This window comes from Abramis brama (assembly GCF_963993115.1).
Source record: "Abramis brama genome assembly, chromosome: 9".
Lineage (NCBI taxonomy): Eukaryota > Metazoa > Chordata > Actinopteri > Cypriniformes > Leuciscidae > Abramis > Abramis brama.
The window spans coordinates 44,452,387-44,472,479 of NC_139971.1; the positions used below are offsets into that span (position 1 = coordinate 44,452,387).

At 44.6% G+C, this 20,093-nt stretch overlaps 1 protein-coding gene across 1 annotated transcript in view; it reads left to right on the forward strand.

Moving 5' to 3' along the window:
• fbn1 (fibrillin 1) overlaps nucleotides 1–20,093 on the forward strand; it is a 108,579-nt gene that overhangs the window by 38,136 nt on the left and 50,350 nt on the right. Inside the window, exons 20-33 of the mRNA XM_084123806.1 lie at nucleotides 247–372; nucleotides 451–576; nucleotides 2,068–2,187; nucleotides 3,435–3,572; nucleotides 3,729–3,779; nucleotides 3,874–3,999; nucleotides 4,443–4,667; nucleotides 7,989–8,114; nucleotides 9,152–9,280; nucleotides 10,243–10,368; nucleotides 11,540–11,665; nucleotides 12,297–12,419; nucleotides 14,275–14,400; nucleotides 15,105–15,230. Of these exons, the coding sequence (XP_083979932.1) occupies nucleotides 247–372; nucleotides 451–576; nucleotides 2,068–2,187; nucleotides 3,435–3,572; nucleotides 3,729–3,779; nucleotides 3,874–3,999; nucleotides 4,443–4,667; nucleotides 7,989–8,114; nucleotides 9,152–9,280; nucleotides 10,243–10,368; nucleotides 11,540–11,665; nucleotides 12,297–12,419; nucleotides 14,275–14,400; nucleotides 15,105–15,230 (1,794 nt within the window). The remainder of the gene's footprint in view (nucleotides 1–246; nucleotides 373–450; nucleotides 577–2,067; nucleotides 2,188–3,434; nucleotides 3,573–3,728; nucleotides 3,780–3,873; nucleotides 4,000–4,442; nucleotides 4,668–7,988; nucleotides 8,115–9,151; nucleotides 9,281–10,242; nucleotides 10,369–11,539; nucleotides 11,666–12,296; nucleotides 12,420–14,274; nucleotides 14,401–15,104; nucleotides 15,231–20,093) is intronic.

The window sequence follows — 20,093 nt, forward strand, 5'->3', positions numbered from 1 at the left end:
ACGTATATTCACAACAAATAATTACTTTAATGAGCTGATTGTTTACATGATGTCAGATAACTGCGTGATTTGTATTATCTTAGTACTGTAAATATCTGACAAATGGGCATTAATTAAAGAGTCAGAGAACAGATCTCTCTACATTGTAATGTAGAAACATGCATTTTCTTTAAAGCTGCTTTGAAACGATGTGTATTGTCCAAACACATGTGAATGTCTCTCTCTCTCTCTCTCTCTCTGTCTCAGATATAAACGAGTGTGCGCTGGATCCTGACATCTGTCAGAACGGCGTGTGTGAGAACATGCTCAGAACATACAAGTGTAACTGTAATCTGGGCTTCGAGGTGGACATCAGCGGGAAGACCTGCGTGGGTCAGTATCTCTGCAGGCTTTAGCGTCGGGAGCACGAGACGTCTGCGTCACCGCTGTGTGTGTGTGTGTGTGTTTCAGACGTGGACGAGTGCATCATGAACAGACACCTGTGTGAGAACGGCCTGTGCAGGAACACACCGGGCAGCTTCACGTGTCACTGCCCGAAGGGCTTCACTTTCCATCCCGAGACAGAGGTGTGTGAAGGTGGGTCACGTCACGTCACACACACAGCAGCCGATGAGACACGTCTCCATATCATACAATTACTGCATCCAATTATACACTCACCTAAAGGATTATTAGGAACACCTGTTCAATTTCTCATTAATGCAATTATCTAATCAACCAATCACATGGCAGTTGCTTCAATGCATTTAGGGGTGTGGTCCTGGTCAAGACAATCTCCTGAACTCCAAACTGAATGTCAGAATGGGAAAGAAAGGTGATTTAAGCAATTTTGAGCGTGGCATGGTTGTTGGTGCCAGACGGGCCGGTCTGAGTATTTCACAATCTGCTCAGTTACTGGGATTTTCACGCACAACCATTTCTAGGGTTTACAAAGAATGGTGTGAAAAGGGAAAAGCATCCAGTATGCGGCAGTCCTGTGGGCGAACATGCCTTGTTGATGCTAGAGGTCAGAGGAGAATGGGCCGACTGATTCAAGCTGATAGAAGAGCAACTTTGACTGAAATAACCACTCGTTACAACCGAGGTATGCAGCAAAGCATTTGTGAAGCCACAACACGCACAACCTTGAGGCGGATGGGCTACAACAACAGAAGACCCCACCGGGTACCACTCATCTCCACTACAAATAGGAAAAAGAGGCTACAATTTGCACGAGCTCACCAAAATTGGACAGTTGAAGACTGGAAAAATGTTGCCTGGTCTGATGAGTCTCGATTTCTGTTGAGACGTTCAGATGGTAGAGTCAGAATTTGGCGTAAACAGAATGAGAACATGGATCCATCATGCCTTGTTACCACTGTGCAGGCTGGTGGTGGTGGTGTAATGGTGTGGGGGATGTTTTCTTGGCACACTTTAGGTCCCTTAGTGCCAATTGGGCATCGTTTAAATGCCACGGCCTACCTGAGCATTGTTTCTGACCATGTCCATCCCTTTATGACCACCATGTACCCATCCTCTGATGGCTACTTCCAGCAGGATAATGCACCATGTCACAAAGCTCGAATCATTTCAAATTGGTTTCTTGAACATGACAATGAGTTCACTGTACTAAAATGGCCCCCACAGTCACCAGATCTCAACCCAATAGAGCATCTTTGGGATGTGGTGGAACGGGAGCTTCGTGCCCTGGATGTGCATCACACAAATCTCCATCAACTGCAAGATGCTATCCTATCAATATGGGCCAACATTTCTAAAGAATGCTTTCAGCACCTTGTTGAATCAATGCCACGTAGAATTAAGGCAGTTCTGAAGGCGAAAGGGGGTCAAACACAGTATTAGTATGGTGTTCCTAATAATCCTTTAGGTGAGTATATATATATATATAAAATAAATCTATAAAAAAAGTGTAAGCTAAAATAACACTGGTGTTCATTAAGTGAAAGCTGGAACTATATTTTTGCTGTGCTTTATTTCTATATGAATCATTGGAGTGTAAATCGTCCAGCTCTCGTTTACATGCTGTAATCCCGACTCCTGATGTTGTGTGTGTGTGTGTGTGTTCAGACGTCGACGAGTGTTCGACCAACCCGTGTGTGAACGGCGAGTGTAAGAACAGCCCCGGGTCGTTCGCGTGCCTGTGCTCAACTGGAAGCTCGCTGGACAGCTCAGGAACGCTGTGTGTGGGTGAGTGTGTGTGTGTGTGTGTGTGTGTGTGTGTGTGGGTGTGGGTGAGTGTCCTCATGCACTCCCTGTCCATCAGACGTGTGTGTGAGAGGCTCGTGTGTGTGAGAGGCTCGTGTGTGTGTGTGTGGGTGGGTGAGTGTGTGTGTGTGGGTGAGGTCTCGTGTGTGTGTGGGTGAGTGTCCTCATGCACTCCCTGTCCATCAGACGTGTGTGTGAGAGGCTCGTGTGTGTGTGTGAGAGGCTCATGTGTGTGTGTGTGTGTGTGGGTGAGTGTGTGTGGGTGAGTGTCCTCATGCACTCCCTGTCCGGTCAGACGTGTGTGTGAGAGGCTCGTGTGTGTGTGTGAGAGGCTCGTGTGTGTGTGTGTGTGTGTGGGTGAGTGTCCTCATGCACTCCCTGTTCGTCAGACGTGTGTGTGTGTGTGTGTGTGTGGGTGAGGTCTCGTGTGTGTGGGTGAGTGTCCTCATGCACTCCCTGTCCGTTGTGTGTGTGAGAGGCTCGTGTGTGTGTGGGTGAGGTCTCATGTGTGTGTGGGTGTGGGTGAGTGTCCTCATGCACTCCCTGTCCGTCAGACGTGTGTGTGAGAGGCTCGTGTGTGTGGGTGTGAGAGGCTCATGTGGGTGTGGGTGTGGGTGTGGGTGAGTGTCCTCATGCACTCCCTGTCCGTCAGACGTGTGTGTGAGAGGGCTTGTGTGTGTGTGTGTGTGTGTGTGTGTGTGAGAGGCTCATGTGTGTGTGTGTGTGGGTGAGGGTGAGTGTGTGTGTGTGTGGGTGAGGGTGAGTGTGTGTGTGTGTGTGAGAGGCTCGTGTGTGTGTGTGTGTGTGGGTGAGTGTCCTCATGCACTCCCTGTCCGTCAGACGTGTGTGTGAGAGGGCTTGTGTGTGTGTGTGTGTGTGTGTGAGAGGCTCATGTGTGTGTGTGTGTGTGGGTGAGGGTGAGTGTGTGTGTGTGTGTGGGTGAGGGTGAGTGTGTGTGTGTGTGTGAGAGGCTCGTGTGTGTGTGTGTGTGTGGGTGAGTGTCCTCATGCACTCCCTGTCCGTCAGACGTGTGTGTGAGAGGCTCATGTGTATGTGTGTGTGTGTGTGTGTGTGTGCGAGGACAGGTGTGTGTGAGTGTGTGTGTGAGTGTCCTCATGCACTCCCTGTCCATCAGACGTGTGTGTGAGAGGCTCGTGTGTGTGTGTGTGTGTGTGTGTGTGAGAGAGGCTCATGTGTGTGAGAGGCTTATGTGTGTGTGTGTGTTTCAGAGACCACGAAGGGCACGTGTTGGCTGAAGGTGGTTAATGGACAGTGTGAGATTAACATTAACGGAGCGACGCTGAAGTCTCACTGCTGTGCCACGCTGGGGTCGGCCTGGGGGTCACCGTGTGCCAAGTGTGAACCAGGTACAGAATATCATATCTCTATAATAATAATAAAAACACTATTATATTCCAGCACCAATAATAAGTGTTAATAATTGATCATCATATTAGAATGATTTCTGAAGGAGACTGAGACTGTTTGTGTAGTAACGGTGTGTGTGTGTGTGTGTGTTTCAGATGCGTTCTGCTCTAAAGGTTACGCGCGGGTGAAGGGAACCGTCTGTGAGGGTGAGATCTCACACTGATGTCAGGCTTCACTGTGTCCATCAGTTCAGCACTGACGTCTCATTTCACCTGTGTGTGTGTGTGTGTGTGTGTTCAGATGTGAACGAGTGTGAGGTGTTCCCTGGCGTGTGCATCAATGGGAAGTGTGTGAACACGGACGGGTCGTTTGTGTGCCAGTGTCCCACGGGCATGACTGTGGACGCCTCGGGGAGGACCTGCGTTGGTACGTACATCACTGTTCACCGGCTCGAACAAATGGTTCATCAGTAGTGAGTGTGTGTGTGAGAGTGTGTGTGTGTGTATGTGTATGAGAGAGTGTGTGTGTGTGTGTGTATGAGAGAGTGTGTGTGTCTGTGAGTTCCAGTGTGTGTATGTCTGTGTGTGTGAGAGAGTATGTGTGTGTGAGTGTGTCTGTGTGTGTGAGATAGTGTGTGTATGTGTGTCTGTGAGTTCCAGTGAGAGTGTGTGTGTATGAGAGTGTGTGTGTGTGTGTGTGTATGAGAGAGTGTCTGTGTGTGTGTGTGAGTGTGTTACACCAAACCTTCACCACACAAACACGACTATATTTGTTCTCTTGTTTTAATCATTTGATAGAGACTGAACTCACAAAGAGCAAATGTATATTACATGTGCGAAAGTGTCCCAGATGTGAGTGTGTGTTTGCAGACCTGCGCACCGAGCAGTGTTACCTCTCACACGTGGACGAGCGCTGTGGATCCGCGATTCCCGGCCGGCACCGTGTGGACGCGTGCTGTTGCTCCGTGGGCGTGGCCTGGGGCCCGGAGTGTGACGAGTGTCCCGAGAAGGGGACGCAGGAATACACTCAGCTCTGCCCTCGACCCGGCTTCTCCCACCGCGGAGACTTCATCAACGGGAAACCCTTCCTCAAAGGTGTGTGTGTGTGTGTGTGTGTGTGTGTGAGACTTCATCAACGGGAAACCCTTCCTCAAAGGTGTGTGTGTGTGTGTGAGACTTCATCAACGGGAAACCCTTCCTCAAAGGTGTGTGTGTGTGTGTGAGACTTCATCAACGGGAAACCCTTCCTCAAAGGTGTGTGTGTGTGTGTGAGACTTCATCAACGGGAAACCCTTCCTCAAAGGTGTGTGTGTGTGTGTGAGACTTCATCAACGGGAAACCCTTCCTCAAAGGTGTGTGTGTGTGTGTGTGTGTGTGTGTGTGAGACTTCATCAATGGGAAACCCTTCCTCAAAGGTGTGTGTGTGTGTGTGAGACTTCATCAACGGGAAACCCTTCCTCAAAGGTGTGTGTGTGTGTGTGAGACTTCATCAACGGGAAACCCTTCCTCAAAGGTGTGTGTGTGTGTGTGAGACTTCATCAACGGGAAACCCTTCCTCAAAGGTGTGTGTGTGTGTGTGAGACTTCATCAACGGGAAACCCTTCCTCAAAGGTGTGTGTGTGTGTGTGTGTGTGTGTGTGTGAGACTTCATCAATGGGAAACCCTTCCTCAAAGGTGTGTGTGTGTGTGTGAGACTTCATCAACGGGAAACCCTTCCTCAAAGGTGTGTGTGTGTGTGTGTGTGTGTGTGTGTGTGTGAGACTTCATCAACGGGAAACCCTTCCTCAAAGGTGTGTGTGTGTGTGTGAGACTTCATCAACGGGAAACCCTTCCTCAAAGGTGTGTGTGTGTGTGTGTGTGAGACTTCATCAACGGGAAACCCTTTCTCAAAGGTGTGTGTGTGTGTGTGTGTGAGACTTCATCAACGGCAAACCCTTCCTCAAAGGTGTGTGTGTGTGTGTGAGACTTCATCAACGGGAAACCCTTCCTCAAAGGTGTGTGTGTGTGTGTGTGTGTGTGAGACTTCATCAAAGGCAAACCCTTCCTCAAAGGTGTGTGTGTGTGTGTGTGTGTGTGAGACTTCATCAACGGCAAACCCTTCCTCAAAGGTGTGTGTGTGTGTGTGTGTGTGTGAGACTTCATCAACGGCAAACCCTTCCTCAAAGGTGTGTGTGTGTGTGTGAGACTTCATCAACGGGAAACCCTTCCTCAAAGGTGTGTGTGTGAGACTTCATCAACGGGAAACCCTTCCTCAAAGGTGTGTGTGTGTGTGTGAGACTTCATCAATGGCAAACCCTTCCTCAAAGGTGGGTGTGTGTGTGTGTGTGTGTGAGACTTCATCAACGGGAAACCCTTCCTCAAAGGTGTGTGTGTGTGTGTGTGTGTGTGTGTGTGAGACTTCATCAACGGGAAACCCTTTCTCAAAGGTGTGTGTGTGTGTGTGTGTGTGTGTGTGTGAGACTTCATCAAAGGCAAACCCTTCCTCAAAGGTGTGTGTGTGTGTGTGTGTGTGTGTGTGAGACTTCATCAACGGGAAACCCTTTCTCAAAGGTGTGTGTGTGTGTGTGAGACTTCATCAATGGCAAACCCTTCCTCAAAGGTGGGTGTGTGTGTGTGTGTGTGTGAGACTTCATCAACGGGAAACCCTTCCTCAAAGGTGTGTGTGTGTGTGTGTGTGTGTGTGTGTGTGTGTGAGACTTCATCAACGGGAAACCCTTTCTCAAAGGTGTGTGTGTGTGTGTGTGTGTGTGTGTGTGTGTGTGTGTGTGAGACTTCATCAAAGGCAAACCCTTCCTCAAAGGTGTGTGTGTGTGTGTGTGTGTGTGTGTGTGAGACTTCATCAACGGGAAACCCTTCCTCAAAGGTGTGTGTGTGTGTGTGAGACTTCATCAATGGCAAACCCTTCCTCAAAGGTGGGTGTGTGTGTGTGTGTGTGTGAGACTTCATCAACGGGAAACCCTTCCTCAAAGGTGTGTGTGTGTGTGTGTGTGTGTGTGTGTGAGACTTCATCAACGGGAAACCCTTTCTCAAAGGTGTGTGTGTGTGTGTGTGTGTGTGTGTGTGTGTGAGACTTCATCAAAGGCAAACCCTTCCTCAAAGGTGTGTGTGTGTGTGTGTGTGTGTGTGTGTGTGTGTGAGACTTCATCAACGGGAAACCCTTTCTCAAAGGTGTGTGTGTGTGTGTGTGTGAGACTTCATCAACGGCAAACCCTTCCTCAAAGGTGTGTGTGTGTGTGTGTGTGAGACTTCATCAACGGCAAACCCTTCCTCAAAGGTGGGTGTGTGTGTGTGTGTGTGTGAGACTTCATCAACGGCAAACCCTTCCTCAAAGGTGTGTGTGTGTGTGTGTGTGTGAGACTTCATCAACGGGAAACCCTTCCTCAAAGGTGTGTGTGTGTGTGTGAGACTTCATCAACGGGAAACCCTTCCTCAAAGGTGTGTGTGTGTGTGTGTGAGACTTCATCAACGGGAAACCCTTTCTCAAAGGTGTGTGTGTGTGTGTGTGTGTGTGAGACTTCATCAACGGCAAACCCTTCCTCAAAGGTGTGTGTGTGTGTGTGTGTGTGTGTGTGAGACTTCATCAACGGGAAACCCTTTCTCAAAGGTGTGTGTGTGTGTGTGTGTGTGTGAGACTTCATCAACGGCAAACCCTTCCTCAAAGGTGTGTGTGTGTGTGTGTGTGAGACTCAGAGGTCGTGCATTTGTTCATTCATTCAAGTGTTTTTACGTCGTTACTGTACTTGAGTACATTTCTCAAGTATCTATACTTTTTTTAAAAACTTTTTACATTTATTTTTATTTACTTTTTTTTAATTTACTTTTTATTTATTTGTGAATGTGCTACATTACTTTTGCGTTACTTTTCTCACCTAGGCTGGGCTGCTTTGTTTGTTTTGTAATAATTTAAGTTTGTAATAATTTTATTTGAAAGACAAATGCAATGTTTTTCTAAAGTCATGTTTGCTCACAGGTGTGGTTGTATTCGTCTTAGAAGGTCTTCAGCAAAGACGTTGGTTAATAAAGTGAGATTAAATGCATAAAGTATATTAGTGTAATTTAACATTTAATGATTGCAGGTTTGCTAATATTCTGAGTTTTTATTTTCAATACAGAGGAAAACAAACATATAATAGGTTGTGAGTTTAAAAATAATGCATTACTTTACTAGTTACTTGAAAAAGTAATCTGATTACTTAACTCGTGTTACTTGGTTACATGGTTCATTGATCAATAACTTTTGCTTTTAATTCTTAAGTTCATTAAAAATCAAGTACTTTTGATTGAAAATGGAGTAATTCACCAGAGTCATGTTTTATTAGGGTATTTGTGTACTTCATCCTCCACTGTTAGTTTGCTCCTTCATTTGTTGGTTCCTTCATTCACCCTGACGCGTCGTTAATCTCTGCTTCTCGTCAGACATAAACGAGTGTAAGATGATTCACAGCTTGTGCACGAACGGCCGCTGCAGGAACACCATCGGCAGCTTCCGCTGCAAGTGTGACGGAGGCTTCGCTCTGGACTTCGACGAGAGGAACTGCACAGGTCAGACCATCTCTCACGCACACACACACACACACACACTCTCACAGACACACACACACACACACACACACACACAGACACACACACAGGTGTGCATGAGTTTCAGGTCAGCAGAAACATCCTGATCATGTGTAATTACAGCTTTATTTTCAAAACTTTTAAAATGTAAGAAGAAACTATGTGTATCAAAATGAACCACTAAAATAATTGTCATTAAAATAATTAGCACACAGGTGTGCATGAGGTTCAGAACACACACAGGTCATCAGAAACACACAATCATGGGCAATGACAGCTTTATTTTCAAAACTTTTAAAATTTAATTTACTAGAAGAAAGTGTTCAGAGATCAAAATAAACAACTAAAATAATTACAGTTACTTCTGATGTAATTGCTATAAATACTGTATAGAACAATTCTATATACAACAATAGTGGATTTAGCATCAAAATTAAACTTCTAATGTCAAAATGAATCATGAATGTTCATGAATAATTTATGCACTTTTATTTATTTGACAGAATTAAAAGAACAGTTTCATGTCTTTCCTTGTGTTGTTCAACTGGTCGAGGTTGATATGGTATTCAGGAAGTAATTAGTAATAAGTAACACAATACTTTTTAGAGAAAGTAATTAGTACAGTAATCTAATTGCACTGATGAAGATAGTAATTACTTACTTTTACAGGAGTAACTCACCCAGTTCTAATGGCGCAAGTATAAAAATGTATTGATTATAAGATTATAAGAGTTTATGTATTTTGACTTTTTCCAGGTCTAGAAATCACACTTTTAAAATGAGGCGTCTTCGTATGTTCATGTTTTCCATGACCGTGAGAATCCCAGTTTTTGAGGGTGTGAATTAAAATAAGAAGGATCTTAAATCTTAGTTTATTTTCATGCTTTTTAAGTCATCTTGAGGCCCTCTGGTTGATTTAAGAACCGCTGATGCTTTTGCAAGCGGTGAAGAACTGTGTCCTCACTCGCTTTGTGCTGTGTGTGTGTATATATACACTGTGTATATGTGTGTGTTCACAGATATTGACGAGTGCCGCATCTCTCCTGACCTGTGCGGTCATGGCACGTGTGTGAACACAGCTGGGGATTTTCATTGCGAGTGTTTCACCGGATACGAGAGCGGATTCATGATGATGAAGAACTGCATGGGTGAGACTCTCACACTGTAACGCGTGTGTGTGTGTAGACAGGCAGATGAAGACGGATGAGTAAAGCTCCAACACACGGTTTAATACAATAATCCCAATAGGGATGAGTGTAAACACACACATCACTTGAAACGTAGACCGAACAGAGAATGAATGTGAGGGATGAACTAATGAACAAACACAAACGAGGATAATTAATAGAACACAGCTGACACGGATCAACTAATAATGGCTGTAACCAAGGAGATAGATGAGTGGCGGGAATCTGAACCAAGACACGTGACACTAAACAGAACATAATGTGACACACACACGTTTCAGTAGCTTTTTCCTTCCAAAGTTGCGAATTTAACACACGCCTGGAATATTATCACATAAAACACTTGAGAATAAAGCAGCGTTTTCCTCCCATGTGTTCAAGAGAACAAAATCACTTCCTGGTGTAAAATATCAGAAATAAAGTGTAAGTTGCTGTAATGTGTGTGTTTCCCTCCATCATAAACGAGTGTGTGTCGAGCGTCAGACGAAACACAGTAAACACTGTCACTCTGGCGTTCGGATGCTGGTGTTCAGGAACACACTCGTGTGTGTGAGACGCTTCTGGAGGGAGTTAAACACTTCGACTCCGGCGTTTCAGAAACACCAAACCAACATTAGAGACGCTGCGACGCCATTGGTCCGCTGGTTACTCCAGTTATCCAATCACAGCCGACGCTGAGCCAAAGTCATATGAGTTTATTGAGGGATTAATTCAGTAAATGTATTTCTATCCTTAGTTTATATGCATGTCTTCTTATCGGATAAATTATCGGCCGCAATTCAGTGCATGCGTTTTTTTAATGCACATTTTAAGAATGGATGCGCATCTTGGTGTTTCCATCCAATGAATATTAATAGTCTTTTAAACGTCAGCTGACACCGTGTGAGTTGTGTTGAGTGTTGTGTTGCTGATGTGTGTTTCAGACATCGATGAGTGCGAGCGAAACCCTTTGCTCTGCAGAGGAGGCGAGTGCATCAACACCGAGGGAAGCTTCCGCTGCGAGTGTCCAGAGGGCCATGAGATCGCTCCCGACGGCTCCGCGTGCTTGGGTCAGTGTGTGTGTGTATGCATGCATAGTTGCATTAATGGTTGCGTGTGGGTGTGCATGTATAGTTGCATTAATGGTTGTGTGTGTGTGTGTGAATGTATAGTTGCATTAATGGTTGTGCGTGTGTGTGTGTGTGTGTGTGTGTGTGTGTATGCATGCATTGTTGCATTAATGGTTGTGTGCGGGTGTGTGTGTGCACGTGTGTGGATGTATAGTTGTATTAATGATTGAGTGTGTGTGTGTGTGTGTGTGCGTGTGCGTGCATGGATGTATAGTTGCATTAATAGTTGAGTGTGTGCATGTGTATGCATGTATTGTTGCATTAAGGGTTGAGTGTGTGTGTGTGTGCGTGTGTATAGATGTATAGTTGCATTAATAGTTGAGTGTGTGTGTGTGTGTGTGCATGTATAGTTGCATTAATGGTTGTGTGTGTGTGTGTGTGTGAATGTATAGTTGCATTAATGGTTGTGCGTGTGTGTGTGTGTGTGTATGCATGTATTGTTGCATTAAGGGTTGAGTGTGTGTGTGTGTGTGCGTGTGTATAGATGTATAGTTGCATTAATAGTTGAGTGTGTGTGTGTGTGTGTGTGTGTGCATGTATAGTTGCATTAATGGTTGTGTGTGTGTGTGTGTGTGAATGTATAGTTGCATTAATGGTTGTGCGTGTGTGTGTGTGTGTGTGTGTGTGTGTATGCATGCATAGTTGCATTAATGGTTGTGTGCGGGTGTGTGTGTGCACGTGTGTGGATGTATAGTTGTATTAATGATTGAGTGTGTGTGTGTGTGTGTGTGCGTGTGCGTGCATGCATGTATTGTTGCATTAATGGTTGAGTGTGTGTGTGTGCGTGTGTATAGATGTATAGTTGCATTAATGGTTGAGTGTGTGTGTGTGCGTGTGTATAGATGTATAGTTGCATTAATGGTTGAGTGTGTGTGTGTGTGTGTGTGTGTGCATGTATAGTTGCATTAATGGTTGCGTGTGTGTGTGTGTGTATAGTTGCATTAATGGTTGCGGGCGTGTGTGGGCGTGTGTGTGTGCATGTATAGTTACATTAATGGTTGTGTGTGTGTGTGTGTGTTAATGTGATGATGGGGTAAAGTTAAAAAGTTTTCAAAACATCCTGAATTCACAGTTTTAGGTCTAAGTTGTGTTTATTGTGTGTTTTCTGCAGATATTAATGAGTGTGAACTGAGTGACAAACTGTGCAGGAACGGTCAGTGTGTGAACATGATCGGACGCTATCAGTGCTCCTGCAACACCGGCTACAAATCCAGTGAAAACAGAGTCGAGTGTGTCGGTAAGACACGCAAACACTCACGGCACTGACATTCACATTAAACGTGGCGTTTCCCGCATGAATCACTGACACACACACTCAGCAGCTCTCGCTCCAGAACAGCCGTGAGAGAGTTAGCCGTGTGAGATGAACAGGCTGTTGCTGCTGCTTGTGACCCGGAGTCAGTATTCTTGCCAGAGACTGAGAGATAATGCATGAACATCAACCCCAAGGTCAGGGGAAATTTATACAGTTGCACTTTCTCGCCCCTGCAAATAAAAGTTAAAGGTGCCGTCTGTGAGAATGACTAGTGGTGGAAACAGGCACTGCAGTCGAATTTAAAATACTGGAGATCTTGGTTTCTCCCACCCCGCCTCCTCAGACTCGACGCTCACACAGGCCGCTAGTTTGAGACACGCAACAGGAACGAGCGCAGTGGACAATGAAGATCGGCATCGTACAGTTTCACAGAGCAAAACACACACACACATTCCAGAGTAAAATAACTGGTGTCTTCCAGAGAGACGAGTGTGTGGATGAGCATGATTCCTCAGTGTGTGCAAACATATTATGGTATTTCTATGCTTTAGTAGAGTGACTTTAAGAGACGCCTCAGTGCTGAAATGTTGTGTGTGACGCGTGTGTGTTTCAGATATCGATGAATGCACCATTGAGAACGGCGGCTGCGAGACTTTCTGTACAAACTCAGAGGGAAGTTACGAGTGCAGCTGTCGCCGCGGTTACGCCCTCATGCCCGACCTCAGGAGCTGCACAGGTGAGACACACACACACACACTAACCCGACCCCTAAACCTACCCATCACACATACACACACACACACACACACACACACACACTAACCCGACCCCTAAACCTACCCATCACACATACACACACACACACACACATCCACACACACTAACCCGACCCCTAAACCTACCCATCACACATACACACACACACACACACACACACACACACTAACCCGACCCCTAAACCTACCCATCACACACACACACACACACTAACCCGACCCCTAAACCTACCCATCACACACACACACACACACACTAACCCGACCCCTAAACCTACCCATCACACACACACACACACGCACTAACCCGACCCCTAAACCTACCCATCACACACACACACACACACGCACTAACCCGACCCCTAAACCTACCCATCACACACACACACACACACACACTAACCCGACCCCTAAACCTACCCATCACACATACACACACACACACACACATCCACACACACACACACACACACACACACACTAACCCGATCCCTAAACCTACCCATCACACACACACATACTAACCCGACCCCTAAACCTACCCATCACACATACACACACACACACACACTAACCCGACCCCTAAACCTACCCATCACACATACACACACACACACACACACACACACACTAACCCGACCCCTAAACCTACCCATCACACACACACACACACACACACACACTAACCCGACCCCTAAACCTACCCATCACACACACACACACACGCACTAACCCGACCCCTAAACCTACCCATCACACACACACACACACACACTAACCCGACCCCTAAACCTACCCATCACACACACACACACACACACACACACACACTAACCCGACCCCTAAACCTACCCATCACACACACACACACACACGCACTAACCCGACCCCTAAACCTACCCATCACACACACACACACACACACACACTAACCCGACCCCTAAACCTACCCATCACACATACACACACACACACACACATCCACACACACACACACACACACACACACACTAACCCGATCCCTAAACCTACCCATCACACACACACACACACATACTAACCCGACCCCTAAACCTACCCATCACACATACACACACACACACACACACACACTAACCCGACCCCTAAACCTACCCATCACACACACACACACACACATACTAACCTGACCCCTAAACCTACCCATCACACACACACACACACACACACACACACACTAACCCGACCCCTAAACCTACCCATCACACATACACACACACACATCCACACACACACACACACACTAACCCGACCCCTAAACCTACCCATCACACACACACACACATACTAACCTGACCCCTAAACCTACCCATCACACACACACACACACACACACACACACACATTAACCCGACCCCTAAACCTACCCATCACACATACACACACACACACACATCCCCACACACACACACACACACACACACACTAACCCGACCCCTAAACCTACCCATCACACACACACACACATACTAACCCGACCCCTAAACCTACCCATCATACACACACACACACACACACGCACGCACACACACACTAACCAGACCCCTAAACCTACCCATCACAGAAAACTTTTTACATTTTTAATAAAACACTGTTTAGTGTTTTTAAAGCCATTTGAAATACGAGGACTCAGGAAATGTCATCATAAATCTTGTTCACGTTGTAATACCATTGTCATTAAACAAATATCTACTCTCATAAATCACAAAAACAAACACACACACACACACACACACACTCACTCACTGATCTCACGCCTCTGTGTTGTGTGTGCAGACATCGACGAGTGTGAGGACAGTCCTGAGATCTGCGACGGCGGACAGTGCACAAACATCCCGGGGGAATTCCAGTGCCTGTGTTTCGACGGATTCATGTCGTCTGAGGATATGAAGTCATGTCTGGGTAAATCACACACTCCGCGAGGCTGATGACATCAGCGTTCATTAGACAAATGCCGCATGCGTCTTTGAACATGTACTGTGGTAATACCGTGGTATTCTCTGAGTTCTGTGTGAATACCGTAACACAGGGTTTCCCAAACTAGGGTTCGTGAGCGGATGAAAAGCTAACAATTAAAGCATGACATTTTTATTTTATTTTATTTAATATAACACTTAATAAAAGTTAATTAAATCATACAAATTTAAAAAAATAAAATAAAATAAAAAATAATATAACTTACTAAAAAAATGTAATTTAATCATAAAAATGTAAGAAAAAATATTTAACTTGAAAAACAATCAGAATATAACACTAACTAAAAAATTTTTTTTTAAATGTAAAAATAAAATCGATAAATAAAATCGATCAAAATTAAATGCTTACTAAAAAAATATTTTATTTGTTTAGCTGCATTTGACCATTTACTGACATCAGAGGACCATGAATATGTGAATGATGATACATTATTTAAATTATTTAAATAACTAATTAACTAATAGTTAATATATTTGAGCTCAAATGGGTTCATCTGATATAAAAATGTTTGGGAATCCCTGTGGTAAGCAGAATAACAGCATCAGTACATACTGTACGGGAGAATCCTGCAGGAATGATTTTATACTTTAATCTGTGTGTGTGTGTGTGTGTGTGTGTGTGTGATGCAGATGTGAACGAGTGTGAGCTGAATCCAAATATCTGTCTGAGCGGGAATTGTGAAAACACAAAAGGCTCGTTCATCTGTCACTGTGACCTCGGATTCTCCGTCAGGAAAGGGACGACAGGCTGTACAGGTGAGACGCCCTTCACACACACACTCTCTCACACACACACACACACACACACTCTCTCACACACACACATTGTTATGAACCAGCACTAAACCGTCACACAAACCGACTCAGAGCATCCTCAGGCTGATGTTTCTCTAGATGAAGCGGTGTGTGTGTGTGTGTGTGTGTGTGTGTTTTCATCCTCAGGCTGATGTTTCTCTACATGAAGCGGTGTGTGTGTGTGTGTGTGTTTTCATCCTCAGGCTGATGTTTCTCTACATGAAGCGTTGTGTGTGTGTGTGTGTGTGTGTTCATCCTCAGGCTGATGTTTCTCTATATGAAGCAGTGTGTGTGTGTGTGTTCATCCGACGGCCTGATCTGAGCTCAACTATTAGAATGTTGACTATGGTCTGTAATGAGTGAGTTCAGTGTGTTGCTATGCTGTTGAGCTGTTGCTAGGCTGTGTGAATCCCGTGCTTCTCCGGCAAGGAAATCCAGAGCCGCTCATGTTTTCCTCGGATCTGAGTCAGTGTTCAGGAATTCTGCTGGCGAGGGAAAGACACGCCACATGTTCCCGGGAGCTCGGGATGTTGTACACGTGAGGAACTCTGGGAGATATTCGGCCCGGATTCCTGAGCGCTGATCAATCCCTAATGAAACGGCCCATTAGAGGCGGTTAACCAGTCGAACCGCACGGGCGTTCCCAGAATCCCCTGCTCCGTGTTTTCCTCGTTCACTCCAAAAAATGCATTTCTTGCTTAGTATTTTTGTCTTGTTTCCAGTCCAAATATCTAAAAGTTCTTAAATCAAGAAGCATTTACTAGATGAGTAATATGACATAAGGGGAATTTGTGTATTTCTAGGGGAATTACTCAAAATTAAGTGAGTTGATGCTTAAAAATAGTAATCTGCCAATGGGATATGAAAAATAATCTTAATTCAAACAGAAACTAGATTATTTTCTTATTTTTAATAATTGTATTATTTTCTGACCCCATTGGCAGATCATTTTGCTTTTTTTAAGCAAAAACTTAATTTTGATTAATTTACCCAGAAAACAAGGGCCCTTGTTTGTAAACAACTTAGGGCCCTATTTTAATGATCTGAAACGCAAGTAACTTAGTGGGCGGATCTCTGGCGCTGTTGCTATTATACCGGCGGGATAAATGACTCTTGTGCCCGACGCAAATCTAAAATGTGTTGGTCTGAAGTCGCTTCATTATTCATAGGTGTGGTTTGGGCGTAACGTGAAATAAACCAATCAGAGCGACATCTCACATTCCCTTTAAGAGCAGGCGCGCTTGATCCATGGCGGATTGCTATTATAACGGCGGGTTTGCCAGGAGCGGTTCACAGCCGAGGAGACCGACGTTCTCGTCAGGGCCGTAAAACACAGAGAAGTGACATTGGGGATGGAGAAACACACACAAATTAGCTTCGCTTAAACAGGCGTATGATAATGTGTAAGCTAGATTTATGCCTATTTTCCACATCTTCATGGACACAACAATGATTTCCCTCGTGTGGTAATATTTCTCCTTGTAATAATGTATGGTTTGCAAAAATGTGAACTGCTGCGTCTGTGTGTAGATGAGAGAAGCAAAGTGTGTGTGCGTTGTGCACACGCTACATTATGGCCAAGCATGTGCTCTTAAAATAGCATCTGAACGCGCCGCTGGCTTTAGACGAGGTTTCTTCTGGTCTGTGGCGGAATTGTTTTCTGAAACTGCAAAATAGCACCAGGGAACGTTTGCGCCGGAACACGCTCCTCTTTTCGCTGAACCGCCCCGGGAGGGCAAGTTCATTCCCTAATTTACTGACGTGCGTCTGTGGAGGGAAAAGTCCGCTTTGCGCGGGTGCAAAATAGGAATGATACATGCGTCGCTGTACAAAGTCAGTTGCGCTGGGTGCGAGATAGGGCCCTTATGTCATTTCACTACTTTAGTAAATGCATCTTGATTTAAGAAATGTTTGATATTTGGACTGGAAACAAGACAACAATACTAAGTAAGAAAAGCTTTTTTGGAGAGTTTTCCTTGTTTTGTGTGTGTCATGACTGAACCCGTCGGAGGGAAGAGAGACGCACACGACAGGTTACGGTTACACTTTATAACACTGTTCCTTCATTAATGAGTAACTACACAGGAACTAACGAGTAACGCACTATTAACACTCTAGTAACTACTATTAACTAACAACAAACTCTGATTAATGAATTAGTAAGTAATATCACTCAGATTAATGTGGAAGTTCACTATTAGATAATCAATAACTACTGATTTTCATCCTTCTAAAGGAACTACTAATGATTTGGATCAGTTTTCTAAAGTGAAGATCATGGGAACACACACATTATTATGACCAGCAGACGGGAATTCAAACCAACCTTTAATGTTCACGCCTTTTAATAATACAAATAATACAAACAACTGAAACAATAAACTTTAAAATATCTAAATAGGCTGTAGTAGCGACGGTGAATTCACCTGCGGCAAGTTTACTTTTCACCAACTCCATCTTCTTCTCTCCAGGCTAAAGGCGTGCGTCAGGTCCGCCCGCCCCTCTCCATAATGCACGTTGCACGCAGCAGCCAGACTTTCTTTACGGTGAACAGCAGCGATGATTAATAAATGTTTTTTTTTTTCACTGAGCGGAAAAGATTAAGCCCAAGGTCCGACCCGACCCGAGTCATTTGATTATATTTTCGACCCGAACCCGGCCCGAACCCGCGGCACTGACCCGACCCGTTGAGAACTCTAACACACACTAGTAATGACTGAAGTGTTACTAAATCCATCGGAAGGAATTATTATTCAAAATCTAACAATAATCTCAAAAGCACACATTGACTTCAGTCATTATTAGGGAGTTATCATTGTTTTCACTTTAGAATACTGATCTAAATTATTAATAATTCCTTCTGAAGGATTTGGTAATACTTCATTACCATGATCTTCACTTTAGAACTAATTATACATTATGCATTATTCATATTAATTATGAACCTGAATATCTGGGAGGAATGAAAAAACAGTAGTTATTGATTATCTAATAGTGAACTTCATCATTCACCTGAGCGATATTAATGAGTAGTTATTGATTAACGATGGAGCAGTGTTCCGTGTTCTGCTCGACGTGAAACTGCTTGTCGTTTCTTCCTGTCGGGCTTTTATGTTTCCTCCACATCCTCATCCCGGAGCGCTCCCCGCTCTCCGCACATCTGCAGCCGCTTCTCCGTGTGTGTTTTCACTGGTGATGACTTTAATGTCTGTCATTTATAAACGTCCTGCCGTGGGCTTCGTTTAACGAGATGCTTTCCAGGCATGATGGGATTGAAGTTTGATCGTAATGAACCGAAGGTCATTTGTTTTGAGTTCTGCTCGTTTCACTGTTGGATTGTGGGATAATTAATCTGGCAGAGATGGAGTCAGTGATTGATGACTGTTTGAAGGTCAGAAGACCGGTGTGTGTGTGTGTGTGTGTGTGTGTTCGTTCCTCATCAGATGTGTTTTAACTGGCCCATCGGCTCTTGTAAATAAGGCTGACATCATCAGTGGTCATCAGCTTCATGGGCGTAGTTGGAGTGTTTGAGGTCAGAGGTCATTGTACACATACTCTCTCACACACACATGCGCACTGCACTCTCTCTCTCACTCACACACACACACCCACACACCCACTCACTCACTCACTCACTCACTCACACACACTCAGACATACAGACACTCAGACACACACGCACCCACCCACCCACTCACTCACACACACTCAGACACACACACACACACACACCCACTCACTCACACACACTCAGACATACAGACACTCAGACACACACGCACCCACCCACTCACTCACACACACTCAGACACACACACACACACACCCACTCACTCACACACACTCAGACATACAGACACTCAGACACACACACAAACACACACGCACTCACATGAACCGGTAAGTTATTTTATATATTTTATATATTTCTATATATTTCTATATATTTACTGCACAAATAAAACTTCAGCTCTAGAGAAACATTCATCATGTAGTTTCATCCTCTATCGTCACTTCATGTGTTTTTGTGTTAATTCTGTGTAATTTGACTGACATCATAATGAGTGTTTATTGATGAGCTTGTTTATCTGAGATTAATTCCCATCAGGCCAGTTCAGTCGTTTCTTGAGTCATTCGTTTTGGAGTAAACAGTGAAGCGCTCCGTTATTCCCACTCTCTCATTTAATCTCTTTGATTCGGTGTCAACCGGCGCATATTTTGTGCATTAGATGTGCTCTAATAAAAGCACAGTGTGTTAACAAGACAAGAAATAGAGATAGACGGAGAGAGAGAGAGAGAGAGAGAGACACCGACAGAGAGAGAGAGTGAGCGAGAGACACCGACAGAGAGGTCGATCTGCTCCGGTTATTTCAGGACACACGGAGAGCTGGAGTCTGTTGCTCTAATGAGACTCAGTGATGGAACAGAATGTGATGAACTTCATCATGTTCAACACACACTCGTTAAACACACTCATTAGATGGACACTGAGCGCTCACAGGACCCTGGGTCAGAGCATGCACAACAGAAAATGATGTCATGCTCCAGGAAGGGGCCGTTGACATGGGCAAACAACTTTTTCATGGGTCACCAAACTTGAGTTCAGCAAGAGATGAAAACTGCTCTCATATGTGTGTGTACTTGCTCTGTATATATATATATATATTGTTAAAAATATGCACAATATTATCTGGAAAATGTTTACATATCTGTATCCTACCATTAGTGAGATGTACACTAGATTAGTTTGCATTTTATTCCAGTTTTAGTTATTTTAGTGCATCAAGTTAAACTAAATGAAAGTGAAAAATCTTGCCTGGGCAA